The 26,479-nt window shown below is 50.8% G+C and overlaps 1 protein-coding gene and 1 non-coding gene across 2 annotated transcripts in view; one reads left to right on the forward strand and one right to left on the reverse strand.

Annotated features, from left to right (window-relative positions):
• The window catches only part of OTOG (otogelin), an 85,261-nt gene that overhangs the window by 55,154 nt on the left and 3,628 nt on the right, over positions 1–26,479 (reverse strand). The window contains exons 4-22 of the mRNA XM_059069033.2: positions 25,481–25,556; positions 24,427–24,519; positions 24,090–24,244; positions 21,384–21,502; positions 18,960–19,165; positions 17,988–18,118; positions 17,619–17,725; positions 17,084–17,193; positions 16,553–16,681; positions 15,599–15,707; positions 15,264–15,310; positions 14,620–14,765; positions 6,591–6,723; positions 5,523–5,700; positions 3,823–3,947; positions 2,723–2,935; positions 2,046–2,238; positions 625–699; positions 192–235 (exon numbers count right to left, since the gene is read on the reverse strand). Of these exons, the coding sequence (XP_058925016.1) occupies positions 192–235; positions 625–699; positions 2,046–2,238; positions 2,723–2,935; positions 3,823–3,947; positions 5,523–5,700; positions 6,591–6,723; positions 14,620–14,765; positions 15,264–15,310; positions 15,599–15,707; positions 16,553–16,681; positions 17,084–17,193; positions 17,619–17,725; positions 17,988–18,118; positions 18,960–19,165; positions 21,384–21,502; positions 24,090–24,244; positions 24,427–24,519; positions 25,481–25,556 (2,389 nt within the window). The remainder of the gene's footprint in view (positions 1–191; positions 236–624; positions 700–2,045; positions 2,239–2,722; positions 2,936–3,822; positions 3,948–5,522; positions 5,701–6,590; positions 6,724–14,619; positions 14,766–15,263; positions 15,311–15,598; positions 15,708–16,552; positions 16,682–17,083; positions 17,194–17,618; positions 17,726–17,987; positions 18,119–18,959; positions 19,166–21,383; positions 21,503–24,089; positions 24,245–24,426; positions 24,520–25,480; positions 25,557–26,479) is intronic.
• Positions 19,433–19,505, forward strand: TRNAW-CCA (transfer RNA tryptophan (anticodon CCA)). The gene has a single exon. It is a non-coding gene; the product is annotated as a tRNA-Trp (tRNA).

Genomic DNA, 26,479 nt, shown 5'->3' on the forward strand with positions numbered 1-26,479 from the left:
TTGGGACAGGATTTCACAATGCCACCCTCCAAGCCGGAGCCTTTCCCGAGAAGGCAAGGAACACAGAAGGCTCGGTGTGGCACAAGACCTGGGGTGGGGTGTCCCTGTCCTGGTCTGTCCTTGAGCTCTCCATGGCCCTCTCCACAACCCCACTACCGTGAAGGAGGCCCCACCCTCCCTGTCACCCTTACCTGGGGCTCTGCTACCACAGCTCATGACCCCATCTTTGCAGTGGCTGCAGAGAGAGAGGGAGGTACTGGGATCAGCCCACCCAGTCACTGCAGGGCCCAGAGACCTCGAGCTACTGCACGCAGGTTACTGCAGGATCCAGAAAGACATGCCCACTTCTGTCCCCGGCTCCCTGTGCAGAGGGGGAGGTTGGGTGTCGCTTCAGGGAAAGTTTTGCACTGCTGAATTTTCTTTAGTCAGCAACTTCCATTTAAAGAGAGGATAACAGGACTTCCCTGGTGGTCCAGTGGTTAAGACTCCGCGCTTCCACTGCAGGGGGCGCGGGTTCGATCCCTGGTCTGGGAAGTTCCCGCATGCCCTGCGGCACAGCCAGACTAAGATTTAAAATAATAATAATAAAGAGAAGATAATAATGCTGCTGTCTAGGGAGCTCACCAGTGGCCTAGAGATGGGATGTCACTGTCTCCAGGGGGATAATCCATTCCCTGGAAGTGGCAGGAGCACTGGTTCCTGTAAAAGCCGGAACAGAGAAAGGTGAGCCAGCTCAGGAGCCGGGGCAGGGACCGCCAAGGACAGGGACCCCACCCCTCAACCAGCCAGGGGCATTCAGACCCAGCATCCGTTCTGATGGCTCAGTGCCTATACCACACAGGTTGTTAAAATACTGTGAACACCAGGCTAGGCCCTCCAAATACGTCCTCTTTCTAGCATAAGGTGGAGAACCTTATGCTACCATCTCTGCAGGCTCTGTGTTGCCTTCTCATATACCTCCCATGGCACCTGCCGGTTACGGCCAAGTGCAGGGCTTGAAGCAGAGCAGTCGAGGGCTGGAAGGCATGTCTGAACTCATCCAACCCCAGTGCTTCTCACCACCTTCTCCCTCTCTAAATCCTCCTCCACCCCATATAACCCTCAGAGGCTCCCTTCCCTGGCAATACTCAAACTCAAGGGGTCGGGGCAGGGGACACATCTGGATCTCAAGGGAGGACTGTAGCTCAAAATGGCCTCTGAGTGACTGAATCAAATATGCCCCCTAAAGGGGCTTCTCTCCAGCCCCCCCCATTATTCAGTTGAATGTGATACCATTTTACAGATGGAGAAATAGGCTGGAGGGGAACAAGGACCTTGCTAGTCAGCCCCAGGATCCTGTGAGGTGAGGTCACCACCTCCCACCTCCCCGACAACTCTGCCCTCTAGCCACACCGAGAACGCCCACAGGCAGGTCTCAGGGCCTTCCCCTTGTGCCCCTCCACCTGGAGCATTCTTCACTCAAATCTCTGCTCAAATGTCACCTCATCAGAAAGGCCGTCCTCCCATGCTCGCTTCATATGACATGACAGTAACCCCTCCCTGCCCCAGGACTCTCTGTTCTCACTCTGCTGTATTGGGCTTTATAGCTCTTGTTACCACCAGACCCATTAAGGATCTGTTTATTTGCTTATTATCTGTCTCACCGCCCAGAATGTGAGCTCTGTGAGGGCAGGACTCTGTTTTGTTCGTTGCTGAATTCCCAGGGCCTAGAAATGTCTGGAACATATTAGGTCAGTAAAGATTTGTAGAAGGAGAGGAGAGATGAGGGCAGAGACCCTGTTGGCTCTGCGGGGTTGTTCTGTCTTGTGGGGAAGCTGGGCTGGAGCAAAGAGCCAGAGCTGAGAAGAGAGGCCAGGGAAGGGGGAGAGGTGTCTAGAGGAGGAAGCCCACCCGACCACTGACCCAGCTTACCCTCCAAGCTCTGCCCTGAGATTGTGAGATGAAGTAGGGACATGAGAGGCCCAGTCAGGCACCCCAGTTTCATATGCTCTGGAGACCCCCAGCCTCATCACCACCTGACACAGAGCTCAAGCCAGCCTGCTCACCTGGGAACACAGAGGTCAGCCTGGGTGTCCAGATAGGTGTCTGGTGGGCAGGCACAGCCCTCCACACACTCGTCCCCACTGAGGTCGCTGCCACCATCAACTCCACAGGCCTCAGGGCCGGCTAGGTCCTGGCAGGTTTGTCCACACGGAGCCACACAGGGGCTGTACTCCTTGGTAGCCTCACAGGACAGTGCTGTAGACATGGAGAGGTGTGTGGCCTGGGGTGGGCGTGGGGGTGGGTACGGGCCAGCCCAGGCCCATTGAGCCACGTGTGCACTCAAACCTGAGGGTCACACAGCCAGTGATCTTTAGAAAGTTCACTCTGGCTGCAGTGAGAAGAGGCTATAGGGACACCTGTTAGGTAGCTGTGACTAAGGTGGGGGCAATGGCGGTGGTGAGAACTGGCTGAATTTGCAGTTGACCAGACTTACAGTACTTGGAGGTGGAGTGGAGGTGACACGTGCCCCAGGTGTCAGGCCTGGGTAATCCATGGATGGGGGCCCTCGGCAGAGATGGAGAGCACAGGAGGAGAAGCAGTTTGGGAGGAAGGGGTGTTAGGCTGGAGGAGGCTGGAGGACGTCCCAGGGGAGAGTTCAGGGGGGCAGGTGGACACTCAGATCTAGAGCTCTGGCTCCTCCAGCCGTCCTCACATGGGCACACAAGTGTGGGGCACTCACCACAGGCTGGCAGGTGGGCGCGGAAGTCGACGGGGAGCCCATGGCGCTGGCACAGGCGGGCATAGTGGGCCAGCGTGGCACACAGGCAGGGCTGCCCACAGCGGCAGGTGTCCTGGCGGCACTGCTCAAAGTAGGGCACGGGGCTCAGGTATGCGGAGCAGGGTGCAAACAGCTCCCCAGTGAGCACGCTGCAGGACTGCAGGGCATAGGAGGCTGGAGACAGACAAAGGGGCCGAGGGTCAGAGGTCTGGTTTGCCTGGTGCCCCAGGCCCCAGTCTCTCCCTCCCTCCTTCCCCACAGCTCAGGGGACTCTGTACACGGGAGTGCGTGTGTATGTGTGTGTGCGTGCACAGGCACTCGTGCAATGCATTCCTCACGCCAGGCATGAATCCATATGCCAGAAGGAGTCAAGGGAGTGAACGAAACAGACAAAAGTCCCTTCCCTCATACAGCAGACATTCTGGTTGGAGGAGACCATCACTAGACGACTTACATAATAAATTAAAGGGGAAGAATCTAAGGAGAGAGAGAAAGCTAGGAAGAAGAATAGGGATTGCAAGTTGTGGCGGGAGGGGAATTGTGATTTTAAACCCAGTGGTCCGAAGCCCTCGGTGGAAAGATGTCTGACCAAAAACTCGAAAGAGGTGAGAGAGTGGGGCATGTGTTTATGAGGGAAAAACATTCCAGGTGAAGGGAACAGCAAGTGCAAAGACATGGAGAGGAGAAGGACCAGGCTGTGTAGGAAGACAGCAAGGAGGTCAGTGCAGCTGGAGGAAGGGGGAGGGTGGGAGGTGGGGGGAGGAGGAGGTGAGCTAAGGGGAATGGGAGGAGAGCGTAGGGCCTGGAGGGGCCACTGAGGCCTCGGACTTTTGCCCTGGGATGGGGGAGCTGGTACAAAGGTGTGTGTAGGTGACAGGGATAGGATGTGAGGTTCCCTTCTGCCTGCCCCTCACCAGAAGTGAAGCCCAGTCCCCTCCCCGCACCTTCTCCTTTCGGATCACTCCTACCCGATGTGGTCAACATCCTCATGCCCAGGTTCCCACCTCATCTCTCTCAAACCAGTCACACCTAGCCTCCCTCCCCCTCCCCGATCACCTCACCGGCTTGCAGGTGCACATCACAGGGGTCCAGCGGGGAGCCAGAGACCAGCGGGAAGCAGGCGGACAGTGTTTTCCAAGAATTGCCAAAGAGTTGTGGGGTGCTCTCAGGCACACCCACTGGGGACCTGCAGCCACAGCAGAGCCACATTCACACAGTGGCCCACATGCACCCAAGTGAACGTACAGCATACACCCAGGTAAGCATCCACCTGCTCATGTACACACACACGCGCACACACACAGAACACAAATACATGCCAGACATGCAAACAGCCAAGGGGATCTACACAGACACATTCAAACACATACAACTACAAATGTGCGTGCATACACACACACATCATATTCAACAGGCTCCAAATGGGCTTGGGGCCACACACTGTCCCACCCTCACTACTCACTCCGGTTCTTCATGTCAGAAAGAGATAAACAGGGACACCATCAACCAAACTTCACCACATGAAGACTTCCTCTTCCCTTCCCCAAGGGCAGTTCCCCCAAACTCCTTTGCCCGCCCTCTCTTTCCAGGGGAGAAGCATGTTTCCTAGACAATACCAGTCTCCAAAGGTCACCGAACTGGGTGTAGATGGTAGAATGGAGAGAGATCATAGTGTCCATGAGGGGCAGGTTCTGCCTGGTGCCCACCACAGGCATGTTATTGCTCCAGAGCAGTGAGAACACTCAAGCTACACAGAGCAGTATTGCCACCCAGAGTTCATAGTTAGCAGCATGGCAAGCAGCCCACACACTAAACAAGGTCTGCCCTCACCATTCTAACCAGCTGCCCTAACATCAGCTCCACCAGGCAAGGCAGAGTAGGATGCTACATTTTAAAATGTACATGCATGGAAAAGCTCTCAGGTTTTTCCTGTTCTTGCTTTTCCAAACAAATTCTCATTTCTGTCTGAAGAAAGCCTCTCACATTTCCTTCTGCATCACCCCACACATGTAACTTGAAGGACTGGCCAGAACCTTCAGCCATCAAGATCAACCCTTTGTTCTCCCTTCTGGAAGGTCTGACTCTCGTCCTCTCTCAAATTCCTAAACTGTGTCCATGCCTAGATACTTTCTCTCAACTCTCTGTCAGTCCATGGGAAATAGCCCTAGAAGGGCTATTTAGAAGGGCTAAATAGAATACTGGGAGGCTCACAGGATGCAAACCACAAGCACCAGGCAGGAAAGGTACGTGAGTTAAAATGGCCTGGTGGGATAGAAAGCAAGGGTTTGGGCATCATTGGTTTACTGGGGGCTCACACTAATCTAAAAGTGTTCACAACCAGTTAAAACAGACAAAACCGTGAGCCAAATCAAACTCAGCCTGAGGTCCACCCATTTTAAGACCTCACTGTAAAACAGTATTTCTCAAGGTATCTCTCTAGACCTCACAGACTAGAATCACAGAGGTGCTTATTAAAAATTAGATTTCCGGGCAGTACGCTAAATCAGATTCTGAGGAGTGGGACCCAGGAATGCGCATTTTAACAAGCTCCCGGGATTGGCGCAAGAAAGACTGTGAACCACTGCCTTAAAGAAACATACTTAAATTTAAATGTAGAGGACTAAATAATCAACGGTGCACGTTGGGAACAGTGAGAGCCCATGGCAGCCCGGGAGAAACGTTCCTAGGCAGCGCCAGCCCACACACACTCTTAAAGGGCCTGCCTCCCCCTCTCCTTCCAGTTCCGGGTCCGGGCACGTACAGGAAGTCGTCCTGCGTGTTGCCGTTGAATGTGCCGCAGAGGCCCACAGTGTCCTCTACCCATCGCTGGTCCACCTGCAGGTACAGCCGCGGTCCTTCGCGGTCGTAGAGCACCCGCACACCCACGTTGGTCCTCACGCGCAGGAACACGGACGAGAGCCTCCGGATTTCAAAGGCATCTGGGCACAGAACCGGATCGGGAATGTAGGAGGTTTGGACAGTATCACCCCATCCACCGCCACCACCTGCATATCCCACGCTGACCCCCATACCCAGCCCAGTCTTCACACACAGTGAGGCTCTGCCTGGGGGTTGGTTTGGAGAGCCTTGAGAAAATCCTATTCAATGATGAAGTCAGGACCCAGGAATAACCTACCATGGCAGCTCCCGCTAAGAAACTGCTTCTAGCATCGAGTGCCAATTAAAGCTTTGCCTCCCTAAGTAAGTGGTGTGTTTCCTTCTCTAGCAAAGGAGAATTCTGTAACGACCCTTTTTTTTTTCCACAGTGACTACAAGGAAGCTCACAATATGATTTCAGATTCAATTGTAACAATTTTAAGTTTTAGATTCAGTTGTAGTGAATTTTACACATTTTGTGGCTTGCCTTTTTGGGGGGGGGGGCAGGGCTCTTTACACTCTTGCATCTCCCCTCTTCTCAATCTTGAGCCCTTATCATTTTTTCTTTTTTAATTTTTTTCTGGTGCCATTTTACTTCTTAATAGTTTTGCCATTTTGTTAGGTGTGCTTCCTATGAGCTATCACAAATACCTTGTGAAATCAGAAAGGATAATAATTAAGTAATAGATAGTGAGAGTAGGGATGGAAGACAGCTCCATTAATATCCTAGTGTTAGGAGAAACCATCATACTGCCATGAAGCCCACTGTCATGTTGGGATGGGGACAAAGACAATTTTATAAGTCCAGAGTCCATGTTCCTGGGACCAAGGTGTCCCCCTGGCCAGATTCACCCAGTACTAGAATGTGAGCTGTTGTCCATGTGGCAGTGCCTTTGGCCAGAAGAGCCTGGGCCGCCACCTTTCAGCTAGCTCTCATCCACCAGGGCCGTACCGTCTGTGTAGGGTGGGGTGACCTTGTACTGGTCAAACAGAAGGACATCGCCTGCTTGGGTCAGGGTCACCTGCCTCCGAGGGTCCTGATGCAGAATCACTGACACTGACTGGACACAGACTCCATCCTGGTTCTAGAGAGAAAGGAAGGCCAAAGGGGCAGAGTTAGTCTGTCTTGCCTGCTGGTCCCAACAGAGCCTTCCAAAGGCAGGGATTTCAGCACAGTCTGAGGCTAGGGGAAGCCTCCCCACAGTGACAGAGGCCCCAAAGACATTAGGAGTCCTCTAACCAAATGCTTTCATCTGGGGAATGGGAAGGCAGAGGCACAGACAGGAGAAGGTTAGTGGCAGAACTGGGAAAATACAAATAAAAATGATAGTCAACCCTCAGGCGATGACACAGAGCAGAGATGGACCCCAGATGACCCAGAGTGTAACCCCAGAAACACTGGCCTCCCCACTTGACTGCAATCCAGGACTTTAATTTCATCCTTTTATGGGTGTTTATGTAGCTCTTTCTATGTGTCACATCCTGCAGAGTATCAAGCTCCACTCATAAGCAGGCAGGAAATGAGCTAATATTCTCTAGGCCTCATGTTCTCATCTCTGAAATGGGTAGTACACATTGGGCCCATTCATACATCCCTTCCACAGAAGATGGTCACACAGTCATTCATGATGAAAATGATATAGTCCCTGCCCTCAAGAAGAATACATATTCGTGTGGGATACAGACATTAAATAAGTAATTACAAAGTTGGTTAATTATTATTGTGATCAGTGCTGAAGAGGTGTAGGGTGCTAGGAAAGCATTTAGGGAGGGAACAAGACTTAGCCTGCAGAGATAGGAAAGGTCATCCTAGGGAATGATAATAGTAATGTAAAAATAATCATAACAATAATATAACAGTTATACTACAATATTATAATAACAGCTAACTTTAGAGTTATGTTCAGGTACCATTCTGATATTTTTTAACATATTTACCCGCCTAATCATCATAGCAATCCTATTCAGTAAGTACTACTAACAACTCCATTTTGCAGATCAGAAAACTGAGGCATGGGAAAAAAGCTCAAGCGCCATTCGAGCTGAGATCAGAAGGATGCATAGAAGCTGGCTGGGCAACAGAAGAAGGCAATGGGGAAGACATCTAGGCAGAAGGAACAACCTGTACAAAATCCCTGACAGGAAGGCTTTTACTGTATTCAAGGACGTAAAGAAGACCAGAGGGGTCACAGCCTACTGGGCAAAGTGGTTTAAGGTTCAAGAGGTAGGCAGGGGCCAGCTTAGGCAGAACTTTGTAATATTTTTGGACTTTATCCTAAGTTCAAAGACAGCCAGAGAAAGTGTAACAGGAAAGTAATACAACTGAGCACTGAAATGAACTGATCAGAGCTTGAAACTTTTCAGAAAGACATTGTGCAACCAGTTATGACCTTTCTTTTAAGTTTCTGCCCAAGGGGACAATCCCTGAAACAGCTCAAAATCATCGTGCCTAAAACATCACCTTCTTTGTCAAACCCACTTATCCTCTGGTCCCCCCCTGGACATGTCACTGGTGCAGGAAGAAAGCCTGCACCTTTAATCAGTCTTAGGTTCAAATCCTGATGTCACTGAAAGCCATAAGACCCTAAAAGAACACACTTAACTTCTACAAACCTCTGTTCTCTCCTCTGCAAAATAGAGATACAACATGTGGTTGGTCCTCCCTATTGGATATGTATAAGAAAAGTGCATGAAATACTTCGGGGTTGCATTTGTCAAAGCCACAGAACTTTACAGCATAAAGAGTGAATGCTAATGTATGCAATTTTAAAAAATCCTGTAGGAGGTCAGGGGATCCCAGAATGGAATGCAGGCTGTGACAGAAGAATCTAATATATTACAAATATATGAAACAACCTCACCAAAGGGGTTTTGAGGAAAGCTGTTGACCTAAGTTACTCTGGAAATAAATGGAGTTTGTAAGACTAAGAGCAAAAGGAATTGTGCCTAAGCACTGTACTCTACTTGATAAAGTTATTTCCCATGGAGTTACAGGATAATAATTCTGATACTCTTCTACATGTATACTGGAATTGAACAGTTAGGTAAATGAATAGGTGAATAATGGAAGCCAGGTTTCTTACTGTTGGAGTGGGTATTTAGAGATAAGCAAGGGGAGTAGGCTAGAATGATCCATATGGCAGTACCTTAGAGTTGGAACATGAGTATGAACTCCTGATCAGCACATAACAAATGGTTACTTATAGAAATATTTATTGATATGTGTATATATGTTGGTTAGACAAGGATATACATGGGTTATTCATATATTTCCTTTCTCTGTCAGCTGAAATGGCCTAAAAGAAATGATATCCCAGTAGCAATGCCCAGGTCTTGGTTTCTGACACCCTTCTCTAATAAAAGGAACCAAGAAAGCCTGGTAATATTTTTGCAGAAATGGCTGATTCTAGGACTGGGACAGGAAATATACTAGATGAGCCTGGTACATGTTGTAGGGCTGAAAGGTTAAAGAAGTACGTACACACACACAGAGTGATGGAGGTGTGTCAAAGGGACACAGGAGCTACATGAAAGACTGCCCAATGGCCAAAGCTGAACAATCTGGGTAACAAAAAAGTATTGGATTATAAACCAAATTATAAAATAAATATCCATGAGCGCATGCTCATATAAATGACTGAATAAATATATCAGGGGAAAAAAAAACGAATCTGCAGAAAAACTTGTGTAAATTCTGTGCCTTCAAGGAGGGGAGCATAACTCCCCATTCTTCAAGTGTGGGCTGATCATAATGACTTTTCTTCCAAAGAGAAGAACAGTATGGAAAGGGGGAAAAAAGAATAACCTCTCGGTGGCAAACACTACCTCAGCTAGATGATCAAGGTCAATATCAACAATAATAAACCAAGTTGATAGTGTGTACCCTTGGTAACATGTGATGAAAATGACACCTTACCTCCGATCTTCCTCCCCAAAACCCACAACCCCACTCTAACCATGAGAAAAACATCATACAAATTCCAAAAGAGGGGCATTCTACAAAGTAAGTGACCAGTATTCCTCAAAACTTTCAAGGTCATCAAAAATGAAGTCTGAGAAACTATTAACAGCCAAGAGCCTAAGGAGATGTGATGACTAAATGTAATGTAGTATCCTAGAAAAGAAAAATGACATTAGGTAAAAAACTAAGGAAATCTGAATAAGGTATGGCTTTAGTTACTGACGTATCCATACTGGCTCATTATCTGTAATTAATGTAAGATGTTAATAATAGGTTGTGACAGGCTTTCTGGACAACATCCAACCTTGGATCGGGCTCAGCTCTTCCTCCTGCTGGCTGTGGGTTGTCAGAAATGCCCCAAGCCTCTGTAAGCTTGTCTCATCATATTTAAAATAGGGAGAATAATAATAACTACCACGTGGGGGTATTTTGAGCCTTAAACTAGATGCTGTATGCAAAAGTGATTGAAGTTCCTAGCACTGTGCAAGTATTTTTCATCATCCTCTCTGTTACTGTTCTCACCCCACGCCATTCTGTTCACCCAGACTAAAGTCACAGCTTCCTCTTTGACTTTTCCTGCTTCTCTCCCACATCCCCCCTAACTTTACCAGCCACAGTCAGCCAGTTGCCAAGTCCTTCTGCTTCTGTGTTAATGCATTCTAGAACATTCCATCCTCACTGCCTTTCTCATGTGCTCTAATCCTCCTGGATTGCCCTTCCTCCCCATCCTCAAATATACATATTTTATTTGTTTCTCTTCCCAGGCCCACTTTTTAGGTCACTAAGCTCAAATGCCACCTCTGCCATGAGGCTTTCCCTCTTCCTTTCTTCTACCCCATAGGGGTATTTCTTCCTTCACAGAGCTCCCCTCTTACAGCACTGATGGTGCTGTATCTCATACTGAAGCAACCAACCTGAGGACATGACTGACCTCCCACATCAGGCTGTGAGCTCCTGGCAGGTAAGACCAGGTCAGATTCATCTGTGTAACCCTCACCATGCCCAGCACAGGACTGGCCCAAAGCTGGCCCTCCATCAGTTCATCAGCATGGATGAAGTCACAAGGAGGAGACCCGGTTCATGGTAAAAAGAACGTTCTATCAAGAGGCGACATCCAGCACTGAAGCAGGTTACCTCAGGCTGAGGTTGGCCAGCCAGTCAGGGACACGTTAGAGAGAGGGCTGAGTAAGGGACCCCCCGAGGTCCCACAGCCCTCAGGTATTCTAAGACGCCAGACCTCCATATGTGGGAAGGAGCCCACCTGGGCTGTGTCTGTCTGCCTTGCCTTTTGCCACACTTAGGATGTGATGAGAGTGACCCAACTTTTGAGGACAAGTATTCTCTTGACTCAGATAGCAGCCAAGGTCAGGGCCAGGCCATTCTCTGGCAGAGAAAGGGGTGGGGGTCACTGAGGCCTAAAGAGAGAGAAAGCCCAGCCCTCCACCCAGTCCACAGCCCAGCATGGGTCCCCAGGGCCAGCGAGGGGCATGTCCAGCTGATGTCTGCTCACACTCAGGGCCCTCAGTGCTGGGGCTGCAGAAACCAGCAGGGAGGAGGGACTAGGGGGTAGCTCCCCTGGCTAGGGGTGTGAGCCCCTGCTCCTCTATGCCAGGAGGGGCTTCAGTGCCACCCAGACCAGGATTGGTGAGGTTGGCTAGCATGGTCAGCTCAGGGACAGTGCAGTCACTATTGAGACACAAACAAGCTCGCATCTACCCCAGACCTGCAGGTTGGCCTTTTGCTCAGTTATGTTCACAAGTGGTTGACACAACTCAGGGCTCACCTCCTCTAAGAAGCCTTTCCTGATCCACCTCCTCCTCCCACCTGACATCTGGGTGAAACAATAACAGGGAAAAGTTCCTCCATGGAGATCTACTCTGTACTGTCCATGTTGTCACAGCTCCTGTAACATAGTAGGTTTGGGGGGTCACTTGTCTGCTTCACCCACCAAACTGTAAGGTCCAGGAGGGCAGAGCCAGGTCTAATTCATCCCAGTCCCAAAGACTCAACACAGCTTCTGGAAGACATAGATGTTCAGTATATGCTGAATGAACGAATGAATAAACGAATACAGAGACGTTGAAGGTACCAAGGAAGCAAAGATTAAATTGAATTAGATGAATTTTAGAGATTTTTTTTTTTACCATCGCATCAAAAAGAATAAAATACCTAGGAATAAACCTACCTAAGGAGACAAAAGACCTATATTCTAAAAGCTACAAGATGCTGATGAAAGAAATCAAAGATGATGGAAACAGATGGAAAGATATACCATGTTCATGGATTGGAAGAATCAATACTGTCAAAATGACTATACTACCCAAGGCAATCTACAGATTCAATGCAATCCCTATCAAATTACCAATGGCATTTTTCACAGAACTAGAACAAAAAATTTTAAATTTGTATGGAAATGCAAAAGAACCCAAATAGCCAAAGCAATCCTGAGAAAGAAAAACAGAGCTAGGGATTTCCCTGGTGGTGCAGTGTTTAAGAATCCTCCTGCCAATGCAGGGGACACGGTTTCGAGCCCTACTCCAGGAAGCTCCCACATGCTGCGGAGCAACTAAGCCCATGAGCCACAACTGCTGAGCCTGTGTGCCACAACTACTGAAGCCCGCATGCCCAGAGCCCATGCTTCACAACAAGAGAAGCCACCACAATGAGAAGCCTGCGCACCACAACAAAGAGTAGCCCCCACTTGCCACAACTAGAGAAAGCCCGTGTGCAGCAATGAAGACCCAATACAGCCAAAAATAATTAATTAATTTATAAAAAGAAAAACAGGGCTTCCCTGGTGGCGCAGTGGTTGAGAATCCGCCTGCCGATGCAGGGGACACAGGTTCGTGCCCTGGTCCGGGAAGATCCCACATGCCGCGGAGTGGCTGGGCCCGTGAGCCGTGGCTGCTGAGCCTGCGCGTCCGGAGCCTGTGCTCCGCAACGGGAGAGGCCACAACAGTGAGAGGCCCGCTTACCGCAAAAAAAAAAAAAAAAAAAAAAGAAAAAAAAAAGAAAAACAGAGCTGGAGGAATCAGGCTCCCTGACTTCAGACTATCTATATTACAAAGCTCCAGTAATCAAAACGGTATGGTACTGGTGCAAAAACAGAAATATAGATCAATGGAACAGGATAGAAAGCCCAGAAATAAACCTATGCACCTATAGTCAATCTATGACAAAGGAAGCAAGAATATACAATGGAGAAAAGACAGTCTTTTCAATAAGTGGTGCTGGGAAAACTGGATAGCTACATATAAAAGAATGAAGTTAGAACATTCTCTAACACCGTATACAAAAATAAACTCAAAATGGATCAAAGACCTAAATGTAAGGCTGGACACTATAAAACTCTTAGAGGAAAACATAGGCAGAACACTCTTTGACATAAATTGCAGCAATATATTTTTTTGATCCACCTTCTGGAGTAATGAAAATAAAAACAAAAATAAACAAATGGGACCTAATTAAACTTAAAAGCTTTTGCACAGCAAAGGAAACCATAAACAAAATGAAAAGACAACCCACAGAATGGGAGAAAATATTTGCAAATGAAGCAACTGACAAGGGATTAATCTCCAAAATATATAAATAGCTCATGCAGCTCTCCATCAACAAAAAAAACCCAATCAAAAAATGGGCAGGGGCTTCCCTGGTGGCGCAGTGGTTGAGAGTCTGCCTGCCAACACAGGGGATACGGGTCTGTGCCCCGGTCCAGGAGGACCCCACATGCTGTGGAGCAGCTGGGCCCATAAGCCATGGCCGCTGAGCCTGCGTGTCCGGAGCCTGTGCTCCGCGACGGGAAAGGCCACGGCAGTGAGAGGCCTGCGTACAGCAAAAAAAAAAAAAAAAAAAAAAGGGCAGAAGATCTAAATAGACATTTCTCCAAAGAAGACACACAGATGGACAAAAAAACACATGAAAAGGTGCTCGATATCACTAATTAGCAGACAAATGCAAATCAAAACTACAATGAGGTATCACTTCACACCAGTCAAAATGGCCATCGTAAAAAAGTCTACAAACAGTAAATGCTGGAGTGGGTGTGGAGAAAAGGGAACCCTCCTACACTGTTGGTGGGAATGTAAATTGGTACAACCACTATGGAGAACAGTATGGAGGTTCCTTAAAAAAACTAAAAATAGAACTACCATATGATCCAGGAATCCTACTCCTAGGCATATCCCTGGAGAAAACCATAATTCGAAAAGATACATGCACCCCAATGTTCACTGCAGCACTCTTCACAACAGCCAAGACGTGGAAGCAACCTAAATGTCCATCAACAGAGGAATGGATAAAGGTGTGGTACATATATACAATGGAATATTACTCAGCCATAAAAAAGAATGAAATAATGCCATCTGCAGCAACATTGGATGGACCTAGAGATTATCATACTAGGTGAAGTAAGTCAGACAGAGAAAAACAAATATCATATGATATCACTCATATGTAGAATCTAATTTTTTTAAATGATATAAATGAACTTATTTACAAAACAGCAACAGACTCACAGATTTTGAAAACGTATGGTTACCAAAGGGGAAATGTGGCGGGGGCAGGGAGGGATAAATTAGGAGCTTGGGATTAACATACACACACTATTATATACAAAACATAAGCAACAAGTACCTACTGTACAGCACAGGGAACTCTAATCAACATTCTGTAATAACCTATATGGAAAAAGAATCTGAAAAAGAATGAATATATGTATATGTATGCCTGAATCACTATGCTATACACCTGAAAATGACACAAACATTGTAAATCAACTATATTCCAATAAAATTTAAAAAATAAAAAACAATGAGGCCGAGGACAGGGAAGTGACTCTCAGCTAGCAGATGTTCTGGAGCCAGAACCCAGTCTGCTGCCCCCTGGCTCTGCCCAGAAAGAATGGACAGCAGGATGAGTGGGCTGTGGAAGGACCTGAGGCCCTGCCCTAAATCCCCGGCCTCTCTAGGGGGCGGCAGCCAGGGGTGGCTGGCTGAATCAAGTCTGGGGTCCCAGCCCTTACCAGGCCACATGGGGCATTCTGCAGTGTCACTGTGAAGGTGCCCGAGGAGCGGCTCTTGGCGAGGATGTACTGACACGTGGCAGGGAACGTGTAGCGGCGGCCATCAAAGGTCGTGAAGTGGATGTCGCCAGTCACTGAACACTCGGCTGAGGGGCAGAGAAAGGCAGCTAACCTAGGGGAGCTGCCCCACAGGGAGTGCCTTGCCCTGCAGCTCTGAGCATGAAGAGAAGACGGCACCCTGTCCTCAGGTATCAGGGCAGTGTCTGGAGCCCTGGCCCTCCCTTTGAGAGCCCAGCTCACTAGGGAGATGCAGCCCTGCCCCCCACCAGGCCTGTCTGAAGGGAGATGCAGCCCTGCCCCGAGCATCTCCCTCTGACAAGGAGACCAGGCCCCGAGCATGGAGACCAGTCTCGGTCCAGGCCCCCCACGCTCAGGAAGGAGCCCATGAAAAACCCTCCCTAACAGGGGTGGAACAAAACCCCTTAATCAGGCAAAGCAGCTCTGAGGAAATGAAGAGGGGCGTGCTGAGCCAATGGAACTGAGTGACCGCCCCACGCCAGCAGCAGGCCTGGCCCCCAGAGCTTCCCTGCCCTAAAAGCTGTGGGACTGGTAGTGGGTAAGGTCCAAGATGGGGCCAGACATACCTGGGCAGACAGATGTGCTGCACAGCCACTTGCCCGCAGTGCATGTGCTGAAACACAGAGACCAGGGAGGCAGGGGCTCAACCCTCCAGGACTAGGATAGACGTTGGAGGGTTGCAAGGTCTGCAGAGTTCCTCCCCGCCCTCAGTCTTCCCAGCTCTAAAATGGGTGGTGGAGATTCCACCCATAGAGTGGATATAATGAGATCTCCTGACTCAGAGATGCTGAGTGAGTGCTCCCATGTGGTCAGGCTCCCAGATCCTGGAGGGGCAGCCCTGAGGGAAAGCCCCAGAAGTCACCGCCTCCCCCTTCCCCTCTCCCCAGCAGTGGACACGGACCAGGTGTTGCAGTCTTCTTTCACCACAGAACCAGTCGGGTACAGGGTCCCGTGGAACTCACAGGGACACTCAGCTGGTGCCACGCAGCCCCCATCCTCGAAGATCAGCCCTAGGGCGACAGCAAAGGCCCACTTAACTTACCTCCATTCTTGTTCACAACCCTTTCATGGCTCTCCAGGACCTGTGAAAAACAGCACCTCATCCACACTCTTTCACCATCCAGCTCACTTTCAAACTTTCTCCTGTATAAATGCTTAATCCCCTCTGAGCAAATAATCCCACTTCCAGACCTTTCTCAGAGAACAACCCACCCCAAACAAAATGCATACTGACTAGCTTCTCCTCCCCACCTCTCGAAAGCCTGTCACTGCATCTAGAACCAGCTTAGGTGCCACCTCCTCCAGGAAGCCTTCCTTGACAGTCTCTCTTCTTGAAATGAATCCTTATATCTCTTCTTGTCTGAACCACTGAGCTGGTCCTCACCAGATCATGCCTCAGACCAGAGGCATGTGTGTAAGTGTCTTATCACAACAACCTGATTTTGATCCCTAAAGTCAATGACTGTATCTTTATATTTTTTATCCTAACCCTCAGCCTAGCCACGTGAGCTGCACACTATAGATGTGCTGCAAATGTATACACCATGAAAACAGTATGTGGATGAATGTTTAAACAAATGCATATGTGAATAAATGAATGACTGAATGACTTATCCTCATCTACACACCTTAAAAAGCTCAGTCCCAGTGAAATTAAATACCCTGATGAACCTTTCAAGAGCCACAGTTCCGCCCCTACCCTCACCTCCCTTAAGCCATCCATTTGTTCATTTATTCACTTATTGTTTGTTCCTTCATTCAATCTGCAAACAAGCATCCTCTGAGCCCTTGCTCCATGCCCATCCATGTCAGGCCAGGAAGAGGCTGCCAGGCACCCACACCACCCCTCGCATACCGTCGGGGCAGTAGCAGCCATCCACACAGGTTATCTCGCTGTCCAAGCAGGATGCCCGGGGCTGGCAGGAGGCAGGGCAGCAGGCGATGCACTCGTTGTAGACAAAGGCCTTCTCCTTGCAGTGCACCGCTTGGAAAGAAGGGAGCAGTATGGCCTGACAGCTCCCTTCTGGCCCCAGCTCTGACAGGACCCACCCAGGCCCCACCCCAAGCCCTGGGGTAGGGGGTGGGAGGGCTTTGATTTTCCTGATTCCCCTAGTCCCAGTGGAAGCACCAGGTGACCAGGAAATTTGTGAGAGCCTGGGAGACGCTGAGAGCCACCCTCATCTCACTCGGTGGCCCCAGGCCAGTCCCTCCCTCTCTGAGCCTCAGTTTTCCCATCTATCACATGCAGATGCAACCTTAGGGCTTAACGCTCTGATACCTGTGGTTCTCAGGACAGGACATTGAGCTGAGGCCTGGGAATGCCACCCACAGCCCCAGGACAGAACTTGTTGGAATCCCTCCCTGCCCACCACCAGGCTGCACCTACTGCATGGCCGGAGCTGGTTCCTCCACCCCTGCAGGGGCTGACCTGCCTGGGCACATGCCCGGGCATACTCTGCCAGCGCCCGGCACCAGGTGGCTTCATCACCCGCTGATCTGTGCAGGAAACCGAGGGTCACAGTGGAGTGAGATCCACCCTGTAGCCAGCCCGCCAGCACCCGAGAGAGACTGCCAGGGCTCAGGGCACCCTTCCTCGCCACACAGGTGGGAAAGGGAGCCAGGGAAGGCAGCTAGGTATACAGACCCCTAGGCTGGAGGCAGGAAACCTGGGCTCTAGTCTCAACATTGCCCCTGACTTATGTGACCCTGAGCAGGTCAGGCCCCATTTCTGGGCCTCAGCTGAATGGGGAAGATCTGTCCCACCTATGCAGATAAGAATTTCAGAGCTTTGGGAAACATATCTGTTAGGGCCTGGGGTCATCAAGCTCAGTGGCCCATGTGATGAATTCCCACCCCAGACTGGGAGAGGTCTCCCTTCAACCCAATACCTCCCGCGCCCGCCCCCCCGGCTCCCCACTCACTGGCAGAGATCGCTGGTACAGCTGGCTGTGAAAGGCAGAGGGCTGACATAGGCATGGCAGGCATCAAAGGGGGGCCGCAGCAGTGCCTCACAGCGGTCATACACACCCTGGGGCAAGGGCCAGAAGCCAGAGCTGGGGGCTGGCAGGGCCAGGTAAAGCCCTCTGACTTTGCCAGTCCCATACAGCACCCCAACTTGAGCCCGAGGGAGAGAAAGGGCCGGGTAGAGAGCAGACACAAGGGGCATGGGCGCCAACAACCCTGGACCCCTGCAGCCAATGACTTCCCAAGAAGTAGAAGGAAACCAACCTAAGCCAGACACTAGGGTGGGGGTAGAGGCTGGAGTGGGGGGCTCTCCTCAGGATCCAGACCTGCATGGTTCCCAGGCTCTGCTGCAGGCACGGAGGGCGAGGCAGGGAGGAGGTCGTGGGCCCTGGAGGCTGGTTGGGGGCCTGCTCCTGCCAGCTGTGCACAAATTCAGCCACATCTTCCGTCAGCTTCCCTGTAGGGGAGAACTAGCCTGACCACAGGTGGGGAGCCCGAGGGGAGGCAGATGGAGCCGAAGGGATGCCAAGAGGAAGGCAAGGAGTTGTAGAACCCGGCCTCGAGCTCCCATCCCAACCTGCACTTCCCTACGGAGCCGTTCTCCTGAAACATACGTGTGGTAAGAATAGTCCAGGATGCTAAAGATCCTGTGAGTTCCCTGGAGTAGATCCCTGCTGCTCTAAACTCTGGAAAGCAACACCATGCAATCGAAAGAGAATGAATGTGTGAGCCTGAACAAGCTCCCATACTGCTCTGAGCCCTAGTTCACCCACATGTGAAACAGGGCAAAGAGTCCCCTTGTGAACTTATTGCAAGGATTATAGGAGACCATGTGGGTAAAGTGTTCAGTGTGTTGTGGCTGCTCAAAAGTGTCACTTCCCTTCTGGCCAGAGTCACCATGATGTGGCCTGAACCCTTCACTTTAACTTCTTGCCACTCCTGCTGGAGCCTTTCTCTTCCGGGTTCCCTCTAGCCCTCTGTGCCCTGCTGCCACCCCAGCCCCCTCCATCCCCCACTCACCTTGCAGGGTCAGTGCCACCTAGCAAAGTGCCCAGTAGAGCGTCACACAACCTTAGTAGACATTCTCATCATGGCTGTTTTACAGATGAGGAAACTGAGGTCCAGAGAGGTTAAAAGATGCCTGAGGCCACACACTTGGAAGGGGACCCTGACCTCCCACTGGGTCTTTAGTGCCATGACCCCAGGGTTCTGTCTCAAGTCCCTTTCCACCCCTTCCAGCCTGACCTATCCCCCATCCCCACCAAAATCCCTTGGAGGCCACCTGCCCTGCACCTCACCATAGCTGGTCACCAGGTCGTCCTGGGGGTCGGCGTTGTTGTTCCCACACAGCCCATGGGTCCAGCCCAGGAACTCTGGGCTCATTTTAATGTAGACAGCCGAGGTGCCATCCCAGGCCAGCGTGAAGGCCGACTGATGCCGCACGAGGACATAGCCAGCAAGCCGCTGCAGGCGCATGCTCCCCATCACATGTGGCAGCTGGACCCTGCAGGGCACAGCCCAGAGCTTCAGGGCATCCACACCACCTCCACTAGCCCAGTCCCTTCACCAAAGGACTCACCATCCCCTACCTGAAGGACCCACCATGTACACAGGATCTGCCTCACCCCACAGTCACTGGTACCACAGGGTGTGAGGTCCTTATTTTCCCTGCCCCTGACTTCTTGGGTGCCTGGAAGTCCACAATCAGAAAGGGGTTCTTTTGTTTTCAGAGTTTTAAAGTTGCTTTTTAAAATTGCAATTTTCTGGGACTTCCCTGGTGGTCCAGTGGGTAAGACTCCATGCTCCCAATGCAGGGGGCCCAGGTTCGATCCCTGGTCAGGGAACTAGATCCCACATGCATGCTGCAACTAAGAGTTCGCATGCCACAACTAAGAGCCCATGTGCTGCAACTAAAGATCTTACATACTGTAACTAAAACATGCCACAACGAAGATCCTGCGCGCCACAACTAAGATCCAGTGCAGCCAAAATAAATAAATAAATAAATATTTTTAAAATAAAATAAAATTGCAATTTCCCTTGCTATCTGGAATCACAGTGAGGGCAATCATGGGATTTTGAGCACTAATAGTGGTGGCTTTTTTTTTTTTTTTTTTTTTTCGGTACGCGGGCCTCTCAATACTGTGGCCTCTCCCGTTGTGGAGCACAGGCTCCGGACGCGCAGGCTCAGCGGCCATGGCTCACTGGCCCAGCCCTCCGCGGCATGTGGGATCTTCCCGGACCGGGGCACGAACCCGTGTCCCCCGCATCGGCAGGCGGACTCCCAACCACTGCGCCACCAAGTGGTGGCTTTTTATACCAAAATTATTGATGTATCTTTTATTGACAGTGCTTCAATAAACAAAGTGTAGTTAGTAAAGCGAAAAAAAAATAAAAAATAAAATTGCAGGGCTTCCCTGGTGGCGCAGTGGTTGAGAATCCGCCTGCCGATGCAGGAGACACGGGTTCGTGCCCTGGTCCGGGAAGATCCCACATGCCGCGGAGCAACTAAGCCCGTGAGCCATGGCCGCTAGGCCTGTGCGTCCGGAGCCTGTGCTCCGCAACGGGAGAGGCCACAACAGTGAGAGGCCCGCATACCGCAAAAAAAAAAATAAATAAATAAAATAAAATAAAATAAAATAAAATAAAATTGCAATTTCCCTGGCAGGGATAAATCTTAGAGTGACTGAATTTGCCAGTTCCTTTCTCCTAGACAGGAGAGGTGGTATAAACAGACATCTAATTTGCTTATATTTTTGGTGGGGAGCAAGAAAGGAGTAGGAAGAGAAAAAGAAAAAGCCAAGAGAGAAGACAAACAGGGAATGAAAGAAAAGATGCAGGGCTACAGCAGTCTTGACACCTTCCCCATTTTGCCAGCACAGGCTCACCTAGCCAATCTGGAATTTGGCAACCTTCACCCAGCTGAAAATTAGGAGGAAGACAAATGAAGTGTCTAACCAGCCAAAGCTGGTACCAAAAGATCCATCTACCAATGCTTCTTTCACAGGAGAAACCCCTGGGCCTTCACTTCTACACTCAGCCCCAGAAAGCTTGGTTACCCAGTTTCTAGGTCTGAAGCAGGAAATAAAAAAGGGGAGAGGGTCAGTGCAGGAAGGTCCCCCTGACAACAACATGAAGTGGCAGTGGACAGCAAGGGAAGGAAGGGCCAGTGAAGAAGAAATGCAAGAAAGATTTCAGGAAGGACCACAGTCTGGGGCCTTTTGGTGTAGGAAGCCGGGACTTCACCCCTTGAGTGGTCCCTCAGGCACCCCTGATGTCCCAACAAGGTAAGTGACATTCAAAATGAGCCCAGGCCATCAGAAAAGGGTGAAAGTGTGCTCAGAATCTGCTCTGAGGATGCTTCAACTATGTATGATACATTCAGGAAGATTTCCTTCAACTTGTGAAAGAAAAAAAAATTAAGCATGCTTATAGTGGTACATTCTCAGCTATCTGGGAAACTCTGCTATTTGCCTGAAAACCCACTGTCTGGAAACCCACTGTCTAGAAATCCTGACAGTTCCAGAAAATTGTGAGGGACTCTTTCTGCAAACCCAGCTGACTAGAAACCCAGCTGGCCTGCCAGTATGCTTCTGCCCTAGTGTGCTGCTGTTTGCCCCCTGAAAACAATTTCCTTGAGGCTTGAGAAGGGAAGATGCTTACCCATCCACCACCACCCATTCCAGGGAGTAGGGGAGCTCAGGGCAGAAGACATTAGTTACCTTATGCCTCCATGGGTGACCTCCTTGGCCAGATGGATCTCCTGCTCACCCGCTAAGAAGAGGCTGACAGACCTGGAGCAGGTGTAGGGGGAAGAGCCACACTGCGGGTCATTGTGCACCTGGTGGGGGAGAAGGGGCGGTTCAGAGGCCAGCGTGCAGGTTCCTGCCACACACCTGGCCCCGAGCTTCGGTTGTGGGCCCAGGGGCACCCTGTTGAGCTTCCACTAATGCCAACAGCCTGCCTGCTGCGTGCCAAGCTCGTTTCCTCTGTGATCTCTCCCAGTCCCCACAATACCACAGGAAGGTCAGAGCTCTCATCACCTGCATTTCAGAGAGGAGGCAACTGGTGCTCAGAGAGGTGAAGTGACACACACAGCCAGGATTCTAATCCAAGTGTGCTGTCTTCCTATTTCTGGACTTTTCTGTTTATCCATCCCAGGTTATCCCATTGGATTGAAAGCCCAGCTACCCACTCACACCATCTCACTCATACAAACCACACACACATATATCTCATATGTGTATCACAGGGCACTCTCAAAGCACACACTATAAACACACACTCCTACCACAACCCTGGCAGATACAGCCTAGGCCTCCCCTGCACACACAGGAACACATGTCACTCCTGTGCTGCCTGTCACATACATGTCTCCTCTGCCCCCTGCTCAGACAGAACCTATACATCCAAGGCCATAGGACCCAAGGAGGGGAGGGATGGGGTTCCCAGAGGTTAGGGAAAACTCTGAAAATGTCAATCTGCCAAATGTGGAAACCCATCCCATGAGTGAGCAAACCTTCCACTAGGGGCTTCCCTGGTGGCACAGTGGTTTAGAATCCGCCTGTCAATGCAGGGGACAAGGGTTCGAGCCCTGGTCCGGGAAGATCCCACATGCCGCGGAGCAACTAAGCCCACGCACCACAGCTACTGAGCCTGCGCTCTAGAGCTCGCGAGCCACAACTACTGAGCCCATGTGCCACAACTACTGAAGCCCGAGCGCCTAGAGCCTGTGCTCCACAACAAGAGAAGCCACCACAATGAGAAGGCCGCGCACCGCAACGAAGAGTAGCCCCCTGCTCGCTGCAAGTAGAGGAAGCCTGCGCACAGCAAGGAAGACCCAGACCCAATGCAGCCATAAATAAACAAACAAACAAACAAACAAACCTTCCACTAGATTATCATTAAATGTGGCTAAGTAGCCTGGAGCCATTTCAACTAAAAATGGGACCTGTGAAAGCCATTCCATAGTCTAAATATTTTTCAAACTTTTGTGACCTTGACCCATAGTGAGAAATATATACACATATAAATAAAACAAAAGTTTTACAAAATAATATTATCACTATTAATGTGTAATGTATCCTTACGATATTTTCTATTTATAGTCTCTTTTTTCTTTTTAGGCTGGTTATGACTCATTAAGTTCATTTCATAACCCATGAATGTGTGGCATCCCATGGGTCTAAGTAATTGTGACATATTCATCACGAAACGACAGTCATGATGTGTGATACCCATGATACCCCAAGGCAAAGCAGGGAGAGCTGGTCAGGGTTCCCACTGCATCCAGGGCATAGCCCCCAGGCAGCCTCTTGGCAGGTCTATGCCTGAGACAGAAGGGGCACACCCAGGTGGCAGAGGGGTGACACTGAGCACCGGGATCTCCCCTATCTCCCAACCCCTTGGCCTTAACTCCGCACTGGCCAAGGTGCCCTCCAGCAGAGCTGGCTCCCCAAGTAGACTCCTCTCCAGGTAGAGAGCTGTGCCTGAAGGTGACTGCCCACTCGACACACAGGGTAAACGTGAAAATCAGGTCTGCCCGACAGTGAGTCTCACACGTGTTCATATACAAGACAACTTTTACTTAGCATTAATCCAGGTACTGGGAACAGCAGTTAAAAAGACATATTCCCTGACTAGAAAGCTTACATCTGGAGAGTAGGACCAGAAACAGACCTTTGTAAGAGAAACACAATGACAGGGTAATGATGCAGAATTTCGGTTGCACAGAAAGGAGCCCCCGAGCCCACTCAGGACTCACCCTAAAGTGAGTCATCCAGGACCTCTACCATTTCCTCTGTGGCACCATGCTCTTTCTTATCTAAGGTCCGTAGCACCCAATGTTCCCTTGACCTAGAATGTTCTCACATCCGCCCCCCCCACCGACCCCTTCACTTGGCTAGCTCTGATTCATTCTTCAAATCTCAACTTAAATATCACTTCCTCCAGGAAGCCCTCCCTGATCACCATCCTTCCCAATAAGCAAGGTTAGTTTTCCATTACATGCTCTTCTAGCATTTGGAACTTCTCTATTGCACTCAGTTGCACTTGATATGATTCATTTGACTTGATGTCTGTTTTCCCCATTAGACTATAAGTTCCATGAGGACAGAGACCACATCTGAATCTTTGTTCACAGAGCCAGCACCAGGCCTTATGCCAGGAAAAGAGTATAATTATGCACTTAATAAATATTTGGTGAGTGAGAGACTAAGTGAATGAATGGCCAGGGGCAACCAGGAATGGGTGGGTGAGTGAGAACCGTGGAGCCCTCAGCCCCCTCCAGGTGCACACGCCCTGGGCGGGAGCTGGGAGGGGAAAGGAAGGTGCCAGCCTCTCTAACCATGACAAGTAGATCCCAAGCCAGCCCAGCCTTCAGGGCCTAGTGGAACCTTCCTAGACAGGCAGGGCAGGGAACGCCTCACCTGGACTGAGAAGGTCTGCCCCTCGGGTTCATGGCACCCCACTAGGGTGTAGCTGCCCTTCCCAGACAGGTAGTAGTAGAGGCCATCAAATGTCTCCACGTGATGCTGTCCCCACGCCCGGCAGATGCTGTCCCGCTCAGGGCCGACATTGTACACTAAGCCAGAGAAAAAAGAAGCTGTCTGTGTAGCAACAGTCGGCACCAAGCCAGAGGCTGGTGGGTTCCAGCCCTGGCAGGGCCACCCCCACTCCCCTCTAGCCCAGAGCCCCACGTCTCAGGCCCGCAGATTTCCCTGTACCCATGGCCCCTCTCGGAGGTGGGATGGAGCCCAGACCCACCCATCTGGCAGCGCGGCCCAGTGGCATTGAAGCGTCTGCAGTCACAGAAGGCCGGGTGCACACACTCACCCCCGTTGAAGCAGGAGAACAAGTCTGCAAGGGAGAAAGAAGGCACCTCCCCATCAAGCCAACACTGGCAGAACCCCTAGAGGCAGCACCTCCCTCAGGCTGGGACCCCAGGCCCCAGCCCTCCCAGAGCTACATGAAACTCAGATCCCCATCACAGGTAGCCCCAGCTTTCCCCAGTAGCTAGCTTTAATGGGGGCAGGAGTAGGGCACCTCAGATGGCTGCCCCGCCCCATCCCTAGCAGGCTGTGGGGTGGGGTCTCAGAGTACCTGCCTCCCGTATGTACCAAGTGGCCCCCAAGCCAGCCCCACCTAGGCCTTCAGCTTCCTAAGCTAAAAGGTCTTGGCCACCAGGCAAGGCAGGCAGAACTGCGAATATGCAGCATAAGGGATGAGCAGGGAGACTGCAGAGATCTTCATGTCCTGCTCTTCTTCGCTGTTCCATAAGCTCAGGGAAAGAGCATAAACCAAGGGAAGGGGAGGGGCCTCACATTTGGAATGTAGTGGAAAGGAAGGCCACAGAGGATGAGAGGACAAAGCAGAGTGTAGTGAAGGAAAGAGCCATGATGTGAGAAGAGGGGCCACAGACAGAGGCCAGATGAGGGGAGAGGCCATGGACACTGGACAGGCGAAGGGAGAGGCCATGGGCATAGGACAGGGCAAGGGGAGAGGCCACAGAAAGTAGAAAGAGGCTACAGACACACGGTGTCGTAGAAAGGGGAAAACAACCAATAAACAAGAAGCTCAGTCTCTCTGGAGTCAGACAGTGTGAGGCAGACAGCCGCAGCGCCGTGGTCATCAGGACAGGACACTTCCTCAGCCAGGAAGGAGAAAGCAGAGTGGAGCTGGAGGCTGGGGCTGGGGACAGTGGAAAGAGACCCCATGCAGAGAAAAGGTCCCAGGAGGCCCCGAGAGGAGCCTGGGCCTGCGCTCACAGGGCTTTCTGCAGGCCAGGGCCTCCCACGGGCCACGGGGTGGGGGCACTTACAAGATGGTGCACATTTGGCCCGATGGAGTCGCCTTTCCCAGGAAGACATGGCCAAGGAGTCCAGGGCGTCAGCCGCCTTTTAAAGACAGGAGAAGGAAGAGAACGCAATCAAGGGCTGACCTCAGGGAGCGCAGCCTTCCCGGCGGTCACAGCCCTTTCTGCCCCTCAGCTGGAGGGAGGCAGGCCCTTTGCAGCTTGGTGCCTCAGTCACCCCATTTCCCCAGACCCCCCTCTGAGAGGTCTGCAAGGCAGGATTTTCAGGCCTGCCCTAGGGCCGGAGGAGTGAGGCCTGGTTTACACCCTCCCCTGAACACACCCGCTGCCCTCCATGCTCCAGTGTGTCGTCCCTCCACCACCGCCTCCCCAACTCCTTCCCTCCCTAGTAAACCTCTGTGTCCTCCACAGCCCGGAACAAAACCCCCTTGTCTGGAGAACAAACACGACACCTCCTCACCACAGAAACCACATGGGGCAGAGCTAAGAAACAAAGGCAGCCCCTCACCCCAGGGCAGGGGGACATCCCCCCGACCCCCCATCCAACGTTTTGGACTCTTCTAACAGCAAACACAGTGCCTCACACATCACCACTGGTTGTCCTCAGAACTCAGCTCTGTGTCAGGACTCTCCCTGATACCACACATCCGAGGACACAGGCAAAGCCCTGTGAGACCCTATATTCCAGACCAGAAACCCCAATGCATGGTCTCTAGCGATAAAAAGCATCTGAAATCAGGACTGCCCAAACATCATATGTGTTCAGTCACCACACGGCTAGCCGCCCTCTCAGGACTCCAGACCAAGATGTCTAACGGCACCTGGGACTGGGACCCTGGGCACAGCAGGCTCCACCCTCTCGGGACCTCAGCCCCCTCATTTGTACAACTTCCCGGACTGGGTGCCCGGCCCGGCCCAGGGATGGTGAACGGGAGCACGTGTTCTTGCTCACAGGGCCAGCGAGGCACAAACCATACTGAAGGTGTTTGTCTCACGTTTTCTCCC

The sequence above is a fragment of the Kogia breviceps genome, chromosome 7, assembly GCF_026419965.1.
Source record: "Kogia breviceps isolate mKogBre1 chromosome 7, mKogBre1 haplotype 1, whole genome shotgun sequence".
Taxonomy (NCBI): Eukaryota; Metazoa; Chordata; class Mammalia; order Artiodactyla; family Physeteridae; genus Kogia; species Kogia breviceps.